A 14,861-nucleotide genomic window follows, 5' to 3' on the forward strand; every position below is an offset into this window, starting at 1 on the left:
ACCTTTGACTGCAAGTACATTTTTAAGTTTAAGTGGACGTTTGTGTCAAATATGAAAAAATGCCCTCAATGTGTTCTTAAATATCACATTCACAAGAATAAGACAGATGCGAGGTAACAGTGATCTTGACCTTTGACCACTAAAATCTAATCAGTTCATTGTTGAGTCCAGGTGAACATTTGTGCCGAATTCGAAGGAATCCCCCAAGGTGTTCTTGACATATCACCTTCATAAGAATGATACAGACAAGGTCACAGTGACCTTGGCTTATGACCTATGACCGCCAAAATCGAATTAGTTCATTGTTGAGTCCAAGTGGACATTTTTGCCACATTTGAAGAAATTCCCTAAAGATGTTTTTGAGATATTACATTCACAAGAGTGGGATGTATGGATGGATGTATGGTTGGACATATGGACGGATGGAAAACCAAGCTGTTCATGTAGAAAAAAGTTTCTGACTTAGTCTTTGAATATATTTGTTACTGTTATCCACAATCTAATGAAATCTGTGTCATAAATCTTAAATCAGTTCCATTTTACCAGAGCAGAACACAGTTTGGCAGCTTTTTAAATTCCATTCAGCATACAATCCGTTCACTGATGACTACACCCGTACAATAGGTTATAAAAGTACAAGTAAACTACACCAGAGATTTATGATCTGTTAAACAAGCAGCTTTAGTTACAACTAATGAGATATATTAAAACATTTGAATCACCAAACAAATGGTTGTAATTAAGTTAACAGATTTTACTGAGCTCTACTTCACTCTAAATCATTCCTGAACCAGTAAACAGTGTTCACTCCATCCAATACCCAAAGAGCCCAGACTGGGAAATGGGAAAAATCTATCCTGACTCAAATCTGACTCACAGTGACCGATGAGCAAATGGTTCCACATTGTGTAACAAAAGCACTTCCCCTGCTGCACGCCAGGCAGCAGTGATATAAAACTGACTTTTATAAAATCAAACCTGTTGTAGTCTGATATGCATCTGTCAGTTCACTATGATCTGATCTGTTTTGTTGTCCTCACGTTTCATATTAATCTGTTTAGATTGTGTATTTTTATGTATGTATAAATTTACATATTATTGAACTAAAGAATATGTCACACATCTGTATATGTTATATCTGACAGCATGATGATTTTCTCAATTTATGTATTACCAGTTAGCACAGCCTACATGAGCCATCACTCTGAGGAGTGATATTTCTTTGAAAGACATCATGGGGAAAAAAAAAAGAAAAAACAGAGGGAGGGCACTGAGAGATCCAACGATTGAGAAATACAGGGGCGGGTAAATACCAAAATCTCAGTTAATGAGAAGCTGGTGTCAGAGCAGGCAAAGAAATAGGAGCTACACAATGGAGTGCTACGTCTTTTCAGTACTGCTCCTGATCTTGACTGAGGGATCAGCTTCTTCAGTGGACGACGGGTAAACGTAGAACTAGCTGCATGAATCTACATTATGTAAAAATTGAATGTGATTCCAACCTTTCTGTGTTCAGTGCAAAGAGGGTTAATATAAGCTGTTTTATAAGATTTTATATTCTGAAACATAATAATCAACATGTTTTCAGCAAATGTTATGTGATTATGACATTTTTTCCGATGAATACAAAATATAGCCATAAAGGATACAGTAAATGTTATTTTTCACCATTGTGTGCAGATTCTTAATCTCAGCCCCTGGAGTGTTTCATGTGGGTGTTAACAAGAAAGTGTCTGTCCAGATGGGAAAGACTTATCTCAACATTCCTGTTACTCTTTACTTGGAGCATGAAGCTAGCGCTACGATAGTGTCTGAGAAGAAAACAACTCAATGTACTGTGGAAGGAGAGGTCAAAACAGTTGAGCTCATGGTATGAGACACTAAAGCACTCATACTAAAAGCAAACTATTTCTGACAGGAATAAGATGTCATTAACCTTAACATCTAATTTTCATATTTACAGATAGACAAGGAAAAAATGTCAAGATTCCTAAAAAATTATGAACACTCCTACCTTTTGCTGGTGGCAAAGTTCTCCGACCAAGATTTAAAGAAGACACATGTCCTGGTATCAAAACGCAGGGGCAATATCTTCATTCAGACTGATCAGCCAATCTACAACCCAACTCAGACAGGTAAAAGGAAAGTCAATAAATGTGCAAAAATGTAAAGCAATGTGCTATAATTCCCCCCTCAACAGATAATTAACAGTGATTGCCTTTAAAGACATTTTACATGGATTATCTCTCTTCTAGTGAAATACAGGATATTCACTCTTGACCACTCATTCAGGCCTCATGACGAAGTGTTCCAGATATCAGTATTTGTGAGTACATACATTTTCTATAGGAATAATGTTTGATAATAATAATAATGATTTAATTTCATGATTGATGCTTCTATTATTTTATGACAGAATGCTGCTGGAAACAGAGTAATTAAGTCCCTTAGGACTGCAAAGGGAGGAATTCTCCAAGACTACTTCTTCATTCCCGATGTTTCTAAGTACGTTAAAATAGATTCATAGTTAAGTGTGTCTACCATAACAGCACAGGAAGTCTGGCATACCATTATAACAGGTGAATATTTTGTTTACAAAGAATGGGCACATGGAAGATTACAGCACACTATAAAGACGATGAAGCAAATGCTGCTTCCCGAGAGTTCAAAGTCCAAAGATTTGGTAAGCTCATTTGATTTTAACGTTTCTTTAAAATTACCAAATAAAATTTCTTCCCTCTAAAAACATTTTTATTGTTACACTCCCTAGTTTTACCAAGTTTTGAGGTGAACATCGGAATGGAACAGCGCTATGTTTTGTTGAGTGCTGAACAGTTTGCCTTCACCATCTCAGCAAGGTAAGTGTTAATTAAAGCACAAGAAACATGTGTTTTGGGCTGTAAACTACATGATATGATTGTACTGTGAAAGAACATATCAGCGCTGGTGTTGATACTGACTTTTTGACAAATTTATAAAAATTGGCATTTTATGGGTTGAAAATCGCTCAACATGTCATCCACTGTTCTGCCCAGTGGTGTAGTCAAGGGTATATGCAGGTATATAGAGTATTTTACCCAACTCGTTTTCTGGCCTTTTACAGTATATCCACCTGTCAGACAAAAGGTAAGAGCAAGGTAAAAAAAAAAAAATACATATACAAGTCATTACCTTATGGAGATGCTAACATTGTGGCCAAGGTTACTGACGGCTAGCATTAGCCTACCTAGCTAACTTTGTGCATAAGCTATCAAATTATACCCAGTTACTTGAGTCAATATTAACATAAAATATATCAATTAATTCCATCATTGAGGCGAAGCTCCTGGATCAACTGGTGGTACTCCCCGTGACCAGTATAACAGCACTGGGACTTTTAGCTATGCATCCATCACTGTGCCTCACGCGTTCTTAACTATTATTTACGTTAACCTTAAATTAGCCTACATTAAAGGTTGTTGTTTCAAACTTTGCACAGCAACGAAAAGCATAATATTCCCACACAAAACATTTAAGTTTAATAATGCATGGTTGTCGGAAAAGGATGAAGGGAAGTAAAGAAGCCTGGATGCTTCACTGCAAATCTCCAGGTATGCTCATATGACATCAGAAGATGATGCAACATGCTGATTAAGCTGCTAACTCATCGGCATCACACATATGCAACCAAAGCGACTCTCGACAGACATACTTCACCAGTTGCAAAATAAATGGACATGGCTCCACGAGGACAGCACGAGTGTCGACATAGAGGGATACTCACTCATAAGGGCTGACCGGGATAGTGTGTCATCTAACAAATCCATTGGTGGAGGTCTCTGCATGTACATTGCTAATTCCTGGGCCACACAATTCAGAGTGCTCCAGAGAGTGTGCACTAGAGACTACGAGCTGCTGTCTGTTTCTATCAGACCATTCTACCTACCGCGGGAGTTTGGGCAAATCACCATCATCCTTGTTTATGTCCCTGGGCCCAACAATAAAGAAGCTGCGGAAGTCATAACTGACTGCTACAATTCTGCTCTCTCCCGATCGGCTGACCAGCCGGTGTTTATTTTGGGAGACTTCAACATCTGTCAGCTGTCACCGCATCTCCAGACTCTGCAGCAGTATGTAACCACGGCCACTCGCTCCACTCGCATACTGGACCAGTGCTTCGGGAATACCCCTGACGCACACAAGTCAGTGAGCCGGGCCTCCTCTTGGAAAATCGGATCACAATGTTATCCATCTCCTCCCGAAATACAGACAGAAAGTCAAACGTGAGGAACCTCGTCTAAAAACTGTACAGCAATGGTCTGAGGATGGGGAGGAGGAGCTCAGACGCTGTTCTGACACCACGGACTAGAGCGTTTTCTGACGCATGCGCTGATCCACATGAACTGACGGACACAATCACAAGTTACATTAAGTTCTGTGGGGACACTACTATCCCAACTAAGACAGTTAAGGTGTTTAGTAATAATAAGTCATGGCTCTCGAAGGATTTTAAAATATGTTTAAATGAAAAAAAGGCTGCATTTTTGAGAGGAGAAGTGGATTTAATAAGGGAAAAAGAGAAGGAGTTTAGGCGGAGAGTTTTTAAAGCCAAGATAGATTTTAAGAATAAAATCAAGCAAAAGTTCTGTTCAGCCAATGTAAAACAAGCTTGGGAGTGACTAAATGTCATGATGGGCAGGGAACAGGAAAAACAAAGGGTAAATATAGCAGATTGCAGCAGATTTGTTAATGATCTGAACACCTTTTATGGTAGGTTTGATGTAAGAGACCCTAAAGCAGGCTACAGTACTGTCTGTGAACAGATAGTAAGTTATGACCCTATCCAACTTTCTGAGGAAGAAGTAGGCAGATGTCTCTCCAAAATCAAACCTAACAAAGTGCCTGGGCCCGAAGGCTTCAGAGGTGGTTAAATCATGCTATCAACAGCTTAAAGGGGAAGTTCCGTTTTTTACAACCTGGACCTTATTCCTGGCATTAAATACGGTTGTTTACTCACCCAGATAAGTTTGGTGTCATTTGGAGTCCTTCGGAAGATATTTAGATCTGCGAGAGCCGCGTACATCCATATAGTGGGAATGATCGGGGCACCGACAATGAGGCTCTAAATAACATATTATCTGCCGCGAAACTAGTTCATTTCACCAATATGTTTTTATGAATCGCTAGAGTTGCTTGTCATCATCATCATCCGGGTCATTTATACTGACCTACTAACCTCTGACCTGGATATGTCAGAGGCAATTCGTAAAGACAATCCTCTTTACCACCGAAGCGTTCACCTTTCTGTTTCTCACTTTTTGTCACTGAGCACTATGTAATAATAAATTCACATTTTGCATAAGCAGCGCCTCTGCTTTTTGTGCAGTGTGCGGGCCGCTCTACACAAGCGATGAGAAGAAACTAAAGAAATGTAAATTCTCATAGTTATTTACTTATCAAGCAAACAAATTCAATGAAAATAAACAACTTATGCATGTGTGTAGGCTAACGTTACTTACTCAATCGAAAGTTGCCCGTTCGGTCCTGCAGGCTTTGGCTGGGTCTTCCAGTTTACTTTCGGGACACGAAAAAAGTCTCTACAACAGCCCGGTTGATCATAGAAGTGAAATCCTCTGTAGTTGTGAGTAGCTGTAACGCATTAACGTAACTACTTTTATTGGGTAAAAAGTAGTGTAACGCGTTACTACTGAAAATATGGTAACGGAACGTAGTTACTTTGTCAGTTGGGCACAACGTTACTTTTTCCGGGGACAGATTTGACAGTGACACTGCCTGTCTGCCTCAGCTGCGCACTAGGCAGGAACTGTGACAGTTGCCATGTCAACAGTACAGACAGGAGCGCCAAAATCAAGAATCGTATGAGGAATATGGAAGATACACACGCCTCCTCGGATTATTTTAACGGTTTGTCAACCGAAGACAGGTTAGCTTATTGTAATAAGCTAACAATTAGCAACGCAGTGAGGTTTCCTGACCGGTACTTAATGTCGGGTCAGTGGGTCACGAAATGGCCTAAGCTACAGTGGCCGGACATTTTTTTATATCTTGTGGAGAAAACCAGCGTTTATACGCATGAAAAACTCAAGGCATATAAATTCCTTGATGTGTATAATTTTGTACTTTGCGGTCATGTCCAAGATATTGAATATCGGGATTTATCTGATGGTTTTTGTGCTCTATGGACCGAAGTACTGCAGAGCCAGCGACAAGGACACAAAACAGTAACGTTAACTAATGTATAAGACCTGGGCGATTCTGAACAAGTTGACCAACTATATACTGACAGCGAATTGCACTTGTATGGCTGGGTAAGTGTTGTTTAATGTAAGATTAACCTCGCTAGTCAGACCTCAGACATGGGCAACATACGACCCCGGAACCTCAAAGGAAATCAAAACAACCCCCAAAACATCAATAAAATGTAGCATTGTGTTAACAGAAAACAGAACAATCATAACCTGCCTACCTTCCTGGCACTGTGTGAAGGGCAGCCTGTTGCAGCAGCTCCTATTTTGTGTATTTTAAATTGCTGCTGTGACATTGAAATTTCCCCCCGAGGGGTTAATAAAGTACCTACCATACCATACCAGAAGAGAAAATGAATTAATTTATTCGTGCAGGTCTGTAGCTTACTGCAAAGTATGAGTCTGTTACACAAGCACAGTCTCACAGTTACACACGTAATAACAGAACAGAAAATGATTTATTCATGAATATGACACTATTTGTTCAAAGATAGTATCTGTGAATATTAATATTTTCCTCATTCAGTGATGCAGCAGGTCTGGCAAATAGGCTATTAGTAGTAGTAATCTGTCATGTAACAAATTCATGTAGCCTAGTTAACACAAATTAACTCTCACTCTTTAATCTTTATTTTATCACCAAAGTGGTAAATACCAGTGGGAAACTCGGATTTTTTCACATTTAGGAAATTAGATGGGGTTCTACCCAAAGTCAAGCACCATAAAAGTAACGTAAAAGTAACGTAAAAAGTTACTTTTCACAGAGGGTAACTGAGTAAAGTAAGGGATTACTTTTTTTTAAGAAGTAACGAGTTACGAGCAAACACTACTTTTTAAAAGTAACTTCCCCAACACTGGTTGTGAGACAGTCATTTCTGGAGACATCCAGACGTGTATCTCCTGGCCTCAAATCCCACTAGGAGCAACAAAGACATTCCTCCTCTGTTGGCATAGAGGAACACTGTTCACAAGAACACCACCAGTTAGCATCAGTTAGCTCGGACGTGCAGCAGTTTGTTGTTCTCTGGCCAGCTGTTCCTCTCTCTGCCTCCGCATCCTCCTTTCAAAGAGCTCCTCATCCGTATACTCTGGCTCAAAACGGTAAGGACGTCCATCGTATTCAAAGTCGTCGTCCACAACCTCAAAATCTGACAAATATTCAGCCATGTTTCAGCCTAAACAGAGCGTAAACAGAGCCTTGACGGGTGTGCGGCACACGCACCTGGATGACATCATCCAGGTCAGAGGTTAGTAGGTCAGTATAAATGACCTGGATGATGATGATGATGACAAGCAACTCTAGCAATTCATAAAAACATATTGGTGAAATGAACGAGTTTCGCGGCAGATAATGTGTTAATTAGAGCCTCATTGTCGCTGCCCCAATCATTCCCACTATATGGATGTACGCGGCTCTCGCGGATCTAAATATCTTCCGAAGGACTTCAAATGACACCAAACTTATCTGGGTGAGTAAACAACCGTATTTAATGCCAGGAATAAGGTCCAGGTTGTAAAAAAAACGCAACTTCCCCTTTAAGGGGTTTGTCACTCAGCTGTTTCAGACCTTGCTGAATTGTTGTGGTTAGGAAAGATACAACAGTTCAGACCTTGCTGAACTGTTGTATCTTTCCTAACCAATGGAAAAAATCCACAATAATACCTATACCTAAAATCTCCAGGGCCACGGCTCTTAAGGATTTTAGACCGGTGGCACTCACTCCACATTTAGCTAAATGCATGGAGAGAGTGGTCAGCAACCATCTGATGCTCCATGTCAGTGACCAACTTGACCCCTTTCAGTTTGCCTACAGACCACATAGGGGCACAGAAGATGCAGCTGTTACCCTGGTGGACTATGTAGCCAAACATCTGCAACAGCCAAATACACTGGCCCGGGTTCTTTTGATTTTAGTTCTGCTTTTAATACTATGCACATTTTTGAACGACTTTTTGTGATGAATGTGAACGGCGGGCTGATTCACTGGATTAGATTTTTTTTAACTGACCCCCCTCAGAGGGTTTTTATGAATGGGGTCTACTCAGATGAGCTGGTTTTAAATACTGGAGTGCTGCAAGGCTGTGTGCTGTCACCTAAGTTGTTTTCCATCTACATTAATGCCTTCATTGTGAATGACAAAAATGTTCAACTGTTTAAATATGCAGATGACTTGGCCTTGGTTGGGCTCATATCAGAAAACTAACCCAACACACGAGGGAGCTTCTTTAAGATATGTTTCGGTATTGCAGGACTGGTGCCAGGCCAGTTATTTGGAAATGAATGTGGCCAAAACAAAAGAACTTGTAGTACATACTAAGGGAGTTACTAATGTTACCCCTGTTGTGCTTAACAACCAGCCTGTGGAGGTTGTGGATCATTTTACGTATTTGGGTGCAATCATTGATCCCACCTTGAGTTTTAATGAGCACTCAGATAGCATTTTTAAGAGAACAAATCAGCGACTGTTTTTAATTAGGAAACCGAAGAGCTTTGGTGTAAGCAGTCACATATTGGAAATGGCATACAGAGGTCTTGTGGAAAGCATCTTGCAGTTTAATATAGCTGCTTGGTATGGGAATCTGAATGTGAGGCAGAAAAACAAGCTTTCTTCAATTGTGAAAATTGCAGGGAAGGTGGTTGGTAAGCCACACTTCCAACTTGGGTGAGCTGTTCAATGGGGCAGTTGTTAGGAAGGCCAGACAGATATCTGGGGATACATCACACCCCTTACACTCACGAACTACTTCCATCCAGCCACAAATTCAGAGTCCAGAGGGTGAGCCGGAACATATATAAGAAATCTTTCATTCCATATGCCATACATACTCTGAAAATAACATGACTGTACCTGCTGTTGCTGGATTTTTTTTGTTTTGGTTTTTTTCCTATTTGCACAACAACTTTACTCAGCTTTACTTTTCTATTCCTTTCTGTTGTGTGTCTTGATGAGTGTCCTGGTTTTGCCTTGTGTGGTTTGGTGTCTGGAGAGGCCAAAGACAAATTTCCACTACAGTGGATAATTAAGTTTTATCTATCTATCTATCTATCTATCTATCTATCTATCTATCTATCTATCTATATCTAAACACACAGACGCGGCTTATATGATACAAAGTAGCTGCTCTGTGGTAACGTTTGGACCTAGAGCAGCAAGCCAGTGAGCAGAAATGTTCGTTTGGTGCTTGGCAACAGTCCAGTTGCATAACTATTTGTGTTTGCAGAGCCAAATAAATTATTACCGTAAAACTTCAATTAAAAGATTAATCCCAATTACACGGCCTGTCCCTTTTACTAGTCCTGTGTGGCTACACATTTTGACAAATAAATGCCTGTGTCATTTAGACACGTGGTTTGGTTGCCAAGCAGTTCCTTATTTTAAAGTTCTTTGGATGTATAAAAAAGCTTGTTGGCTACCCACTTGAGCTAATGTTAGTTAGGTGCTTCAATCAGATAGACAAATATAAATGTTTGAACTTTTGTCAATATGGAGATGCTACACATTGTTATTTTGGTTAGATTCTCCACAATTCAATCGTTCAGTTCATGTTATTGAAACTATAGTATGAGTTCCAAAGAAGACATTAAATCACTGAGATATACCAGCCTCATAAAAAAGAGATCTCATTGTGTCATATGGATTACTGTTAATTCATCATGTTGATCTGTTCTGTACAGCATCTACTGCATAGGAATGCACCAAATATTCGGTAACCGAATATATATTCAGCCGAATATTGCAAAAAAACACACATTCGATATTCGGTGGAATAAGCGGGCGGTGATGGAAGGAGTAAAATGTCGGCAGTGTGGCGATGTTTTACTCCGTTAGTTTTGTGCGAGTAAAATAAATCATCAGCACGCTGTGCAAGTACAGATTTCAACCAGCAGCAGCAATACGGCAGCCATAGTGCTCCGCGGCGCAAGATAAGGCTTACCGGTGACGGAGAATTCCGGCTCCAATAATGTCCTCTTCTTGGCGTCATGACTGCCCAAAAGTACCTGGACAGCCGAGCCGTGGCGGCACACAGGTATGTGATGTGTCAGAGGAGAAACGAGCCGTTCACATTACTCTTTGTGGCAGGTAACGGTCCACAAACCTCACCGCACTTTAGGGACTGTTCTTTACTTATGAAGGGACTGTTCTTTACTTGTCAGGGGAGGAGGGTGGCTGGTTGATTTTTATTTTATTAATTTATTTTATTTTGATCTCCCCTATGTTAATCACTTATTGATGCTGTTTTTGAAGTATGAATAAGTCAATAAGTAATTTATTCCATTGAAATATCATTGATGTATTATAGAAAAGTGATTTATCTTTTTATAAATGACAAAAGGCACATCTGCCTCATTTTCGCTGTAGTATCGTGATACTACTCAGAACCATGATACTTTCACTGGTATCATACCGTGGGTCCCAATTTTGGTACCGTGACAACACTAATCTGGAGGGGGTTCATCTGCAAAAACTAATGAAAAACTAAACAACAGTATTCTGTATTCGAGCCAAGCGTTTAATTTTATTCAGCTTTGGCTTCGGCCACAAACTTTCATTTCGGTGCATCCCTACTATTGCATGTCTGTCCGTCCTGGAAGAGGGACCCCTCCTCAGTCGCTCTTCCTGAGGTTTCTATCAAATTGTGATTTGTGATATTGGGCTTTATAAATAAATTGAAATTGGAATTGAAATTGGAAAAAATGGGCAACCAGAATCTGTATCCATTCCTCAATTACCCGGTAAGTTGTTCATATTTCTTCATATTCCAATCGAAAGAATCAAATGTTTTTTTAATAACAATCAATCCAAGTTGTAAGTATTGTTTTAAGAAGATAAAGTGGTGTTGTGTTGGTTATGCCAGGTGCCATTGGATGCCGTAATCCTAGTTGGTTGTAATTTGGGTGTAATTATCTTCAGCCTGGTGCCTTATTCAAATTCCAGCCATGCTGATATTCAGTACAACAGCATGTCAAAATTATTACGCAAAAAACACAGCAAGAAGCAGTGAAGTGTAGCTTGTCATAATAATTACATTTCCCTGCAGTTGGGATTCTTGTTCATGTGTTCAGGTGAGAACAAATTCTTTGTAGCATAAGTCAACAAGCAACAAAAGTCGTACAGATTGGCAGAGGGTATTCTCTGGCCACAATATGACACTTTTAGTTTGACTGCACTTTACTGTAGAATCAAATGACTGCAGCTCTGAGTGGCTGCCACAGCTTTCCACAGACATTGCATGGCAACTAGCCACAGGCTGAACTTTGTCGCTGCTCGCTGTGTTTTTTGTGTTTGGCTACTTGTCTCAAACTCCACCATTACATTTTCAGACTCTCTTTTTGTCTTAACTTCAACAATCACAATTTTCAATGATTTTCTCTAGGTATTCACACGGTGAGAGAGTTAAAGGGGCTTACCACTGCCAATTCGGATTCATGAAAACAGGTCCAGCCCCTGGTCTAAAAACAAAGCCTGACTTTATCAGGGGACTGGAGTTGACTGGTTCGGTAAGGAAACTGATTTCCCTCCAAAATTTATAAAACAAGTCATTTCAATATCTGGTGTTAGATAATCTGGCAACATATTTTATCTCCTAAATGCCACAGTACTTGAAAATGAAAAATTTATGTCATGTCTTGCAGGTTACAGATGGAACTGCAAAAGCTTCTCTCCAGATTGCTGACTTACAGGAGCACTTCCAAAAACAGCAGAACAGAAACCTGTCTGATTTAACACAAAGTGGAGCACAACTCTACTTGGGAGTATTCGTCACCAACATACAAAGTACAGGACACTCTGTCACTATATACCAATGTTTAAGTCAGCAGCCTCCTACAAAAGCCAAAAGTTTAAAACCATTATGGTGTAAATAGAGAATATATTTCATATTGTGTCAAATATTTGGTGTTTTGTATACAGGGGCATGTGACTTGCACTGTTAAGTACAATGTTTACTCATGTTTGGTTTTAATAGAACAGAAAGCTTGTTTTTGTTTCTTGTTATGCACCTCCAGGGCACTGTGATGAATCTGGATGGTGCTGATTAGAATTCAATGAGAGATGAGAGATGTGTTTAAATACAGCAGTTTAACTCAAGTGTTAGAGTAGGTAAACAGAATTACCAAGCTAAAGCAAATGTCCATGATCCTATATTTTATAGAATGTGCCAAAATCCCGACAAAACAACTGAATATACCTGTATGTTACAGGAATATGTTAGTGACACTATAGCAGATCATAGCAGATCAAATAGATCATAGCTCTGTCCAGCAGAGGCTGAGATACAGCTGATCGCCATGATCTGTTTGGAGACCAGTAACAAGACAAGTGCTATATCATAGGCAACTGGACTTGCTTGAGATTCCTGAAGGCGTTTCCCCTCTCATCCAAGAGACTTCTTCAGTTCTAATAGACTTGTGCGGAGCCGCAGGCTTTGAATTCTCATAGCTTGATAATCGCTGACTTAGCATTATGTTGGGGCATCGGCTTCCAGGCTGATGTGGGGAAGAGAGCTGATCATGGACTGATGTGTAGGTTATGGTGGGCAACTCATGTAGCTAGTGGGTGGGTCACATAGCTGCTCCAGCTGCAATTATACCTTCTCGGATGGCTCAACCCACGAGTTTCCACTCAGCTCATTAACTTAGCTTTGTTAATGACGTCACAGATTCTAATATCACTTTCCTTCACTCGAGTCAAGTATTAAAAATATAAAACTTCCTTGGATCAAAAATCATAACAGAAATATTCAGAATTTACCTTGTTTGCAGTTCAAGGTGTCCTGTCAACAGTTTTACAATGGTGGTCTACGAGGAAAATGCTTCCTGGGCTGCAGGGAAATTATTCGCTGCAATACTGCATGTGGCCACTGGAATAAATTGGAAGCAAGGCTGAGCAGCTTTCCTGAGGGCCTGAGAATAAGAAGTAGTAGTAGTAGAAGAGGATATTGGGGATATTATTGTAATTGTTCATGCATCTGATATCTGCATTGTTTTTGTCCAGGTGGTGAAATACAAGAGGCAGAAATTTACCTTCCCATTGTCTCCCACAAATACATCATTGATGTCTCTCAGACTCGCCCATATTTTCATCCTGGATATCCACTAGATATGAAGGTATGCATGAAACTAACTAATGGATACACAGCTAAGGATATGACTGTGATGATTTTGTAAGTACAAGTTTTGTTTGTTGTCATTATAGGTGATCATACGTTTGCCAGATGGCTCCCCAACAGCTGGTGTGCCAGTAAAGATTGATGTATTACCATCCTCTGAAGAATCTTGGCAAGGCACCACTGACCAGGAGGGGGCAGTGTTTCCTGTGTTTAATATTCCCAATACTTTTTGGGTTGCCATTAAAGTTAGTGTCCCTAACACAAGTTATAGGTGTTTTAATGAACCATTTAATTTTGCTTCAGTTCAGTTAAAGTATTTACACCCTGACTTCATTAGGTGTCTGCAGATGGCCTTGAACGACAGGGAAATATTTACCGTGCTTCTCGACGGAGGGGCATCAGCTTCCTTTACATGACCTTTAACAATAAAATCTATTCTGTGGGCGAGTTCCTGACTGTAAATTACAACACCATCAATGGCCCAGGACAGGGGTTTATATACTACATGGTAAGGTACATCTAAATGAATACAACATGGTTTGTTCTGACAATAACATGCAACAGTTCTTTATATCTAACATTTTAAAATTGGCTATGTTGCAGGTCCTAAGCCGTGGTATCCTAATAAGACAGGGTTCTCTCAGACTTGGTACTGCAGTTAAACACAACCTGCAGATAACGTCTGATATGGTGCCATCCTTCCGTCTGATTGGCTACTACTACAATGAGCGTGGTGACATCATTGCTGACTCGGTATGGATAGATGTCAGGGATGAATGTGAGATAAAGGTCAAGGTGAGTAAACAGATCAGATTGGAGTGCAGTCTCAGCAGGGAGACTGTAAACAAACAACTTTACCTCTCTAATGTGTGTATTTCAAGAGAATAATTCTGTATGCGTAGGACACTTTTTGTATTATTGCCATTTGTTATGAAAGGGGGAGGGAAGGGAAAATAATATAAGGACTTGATGAAATCAACGTAAAACTTCTGCATGTAACTTTCACAAAACCCTTGTTATTGTAATTTCATTTAACCTTTATTTTAAGAGGGAAGTCCATTGATAGCGAGCGCTCTTTTTCAAGGACGCCCTGTCCCTGCACCACAAAAATACACAATTACAGAGTTAACAGAGTTAAATACAATATATAAAAATACATGCAATACAACATAATGGTAAAAGTTCACATCACAGGTACTAGGACTAGCAAGAGCAGGACTGATCGCCAAGCAGTGTATCATCAAGTAAAACCTTGAAAGTCTCAATGGAAACAAGTCTGTCCAGCTTAAGTGCATCCTGGAGCTTGTTCAATTTGTCAGGGGCATAAAAACTGAAGGCAGTCTTTCCTAACTCACTGTTCGTACGTGGAATGTGAAATCTTATATGAGTCTGTGAGTGTGTATGATGTCCAGAGATACTGGGTAGTAAAAGTGAACTTAAATATGGGGGAAGCTTTCCACTCAGAGCTTTGTAAATGAATAAAAGACAACGTAATTCTCTACGAAT

General features: G+C 39.9%; 1 protein-coding gene across 2 annotated transcripts in view; it reads left to right on the forward strand.

Annotated features, from left to right (window-relative positions):
* Positions 1-1,301: 1,301 nt before the first annotated feature.
* LOC125892560 (complement C4-B-like) overlaps positions 1,302-14,861 on the forward strand; it is a 36,577-nt gene continuing 23,017 nt past the window's right edge. For both annotated transcript variants that reach the window (XM_049582559.1, XM_049582560.1), the window contains exons 1-13: positions 1,302-1,443; positions 1,681-1,870; positions 1,964-2,135; positions 2,256-2,326; positions 2,417-2,505; positions 2,601-2,683; positions 2,771-2,858; positions 11,622-11,745; positions 11,881-12,022; positions 13,241-13,353; positions 13,442-13,600; positions 13,693-13,863; positions 13,959-14,150. In XM_049582559.1, coding sequence (XP_049438516.1) covers positions 1,328-1,443; positions 1,681-1,870; positions 1,964-2,135; positions 2,256-2,326; positions 2,417-2,505; positions 2,601-2,683; positions 2,771-2,858; positions 11,622-11,745; positions 11,881-12,022; positions 13,241-13,353; positions 13,442-13,600; positions 13,693-13,863; positions 13,959-14,150 — 1,710 coding nt within the window. In that variant the 5' untranslated portion in view covers positions 1,302-1,327. The remainder of the gene's footprint in view (positions 1,444-1,680; positions 1,871-1,963; positions 2,136-2,255; positions 2,327-2,416; positions 2,506-2,600; positions 2,684-2,770; positions 2,859-11,621; positions 11,746-11,880; positions 12,023-13,240; positions 13,354-13,441; positions 13,601-13,692; positions 13,864-13,958; positions 14,151-14,861) is intronic.

This window comes from Epinephelus fuscoguttatus, linkage group LG8 (genome assembly GCF_011397635.1).
Source record: "Epinephelus fuscoguttatus linkage group LG8, E.fuscoguttatus.final_Chr_v1".
Taxonomy (NCBI): Eukaryota; Metazoa; Chordata; class Actinopteri; order Perciformes; family Serranidae; genus Epinephelus; species Epinephelus fuscoguttatus.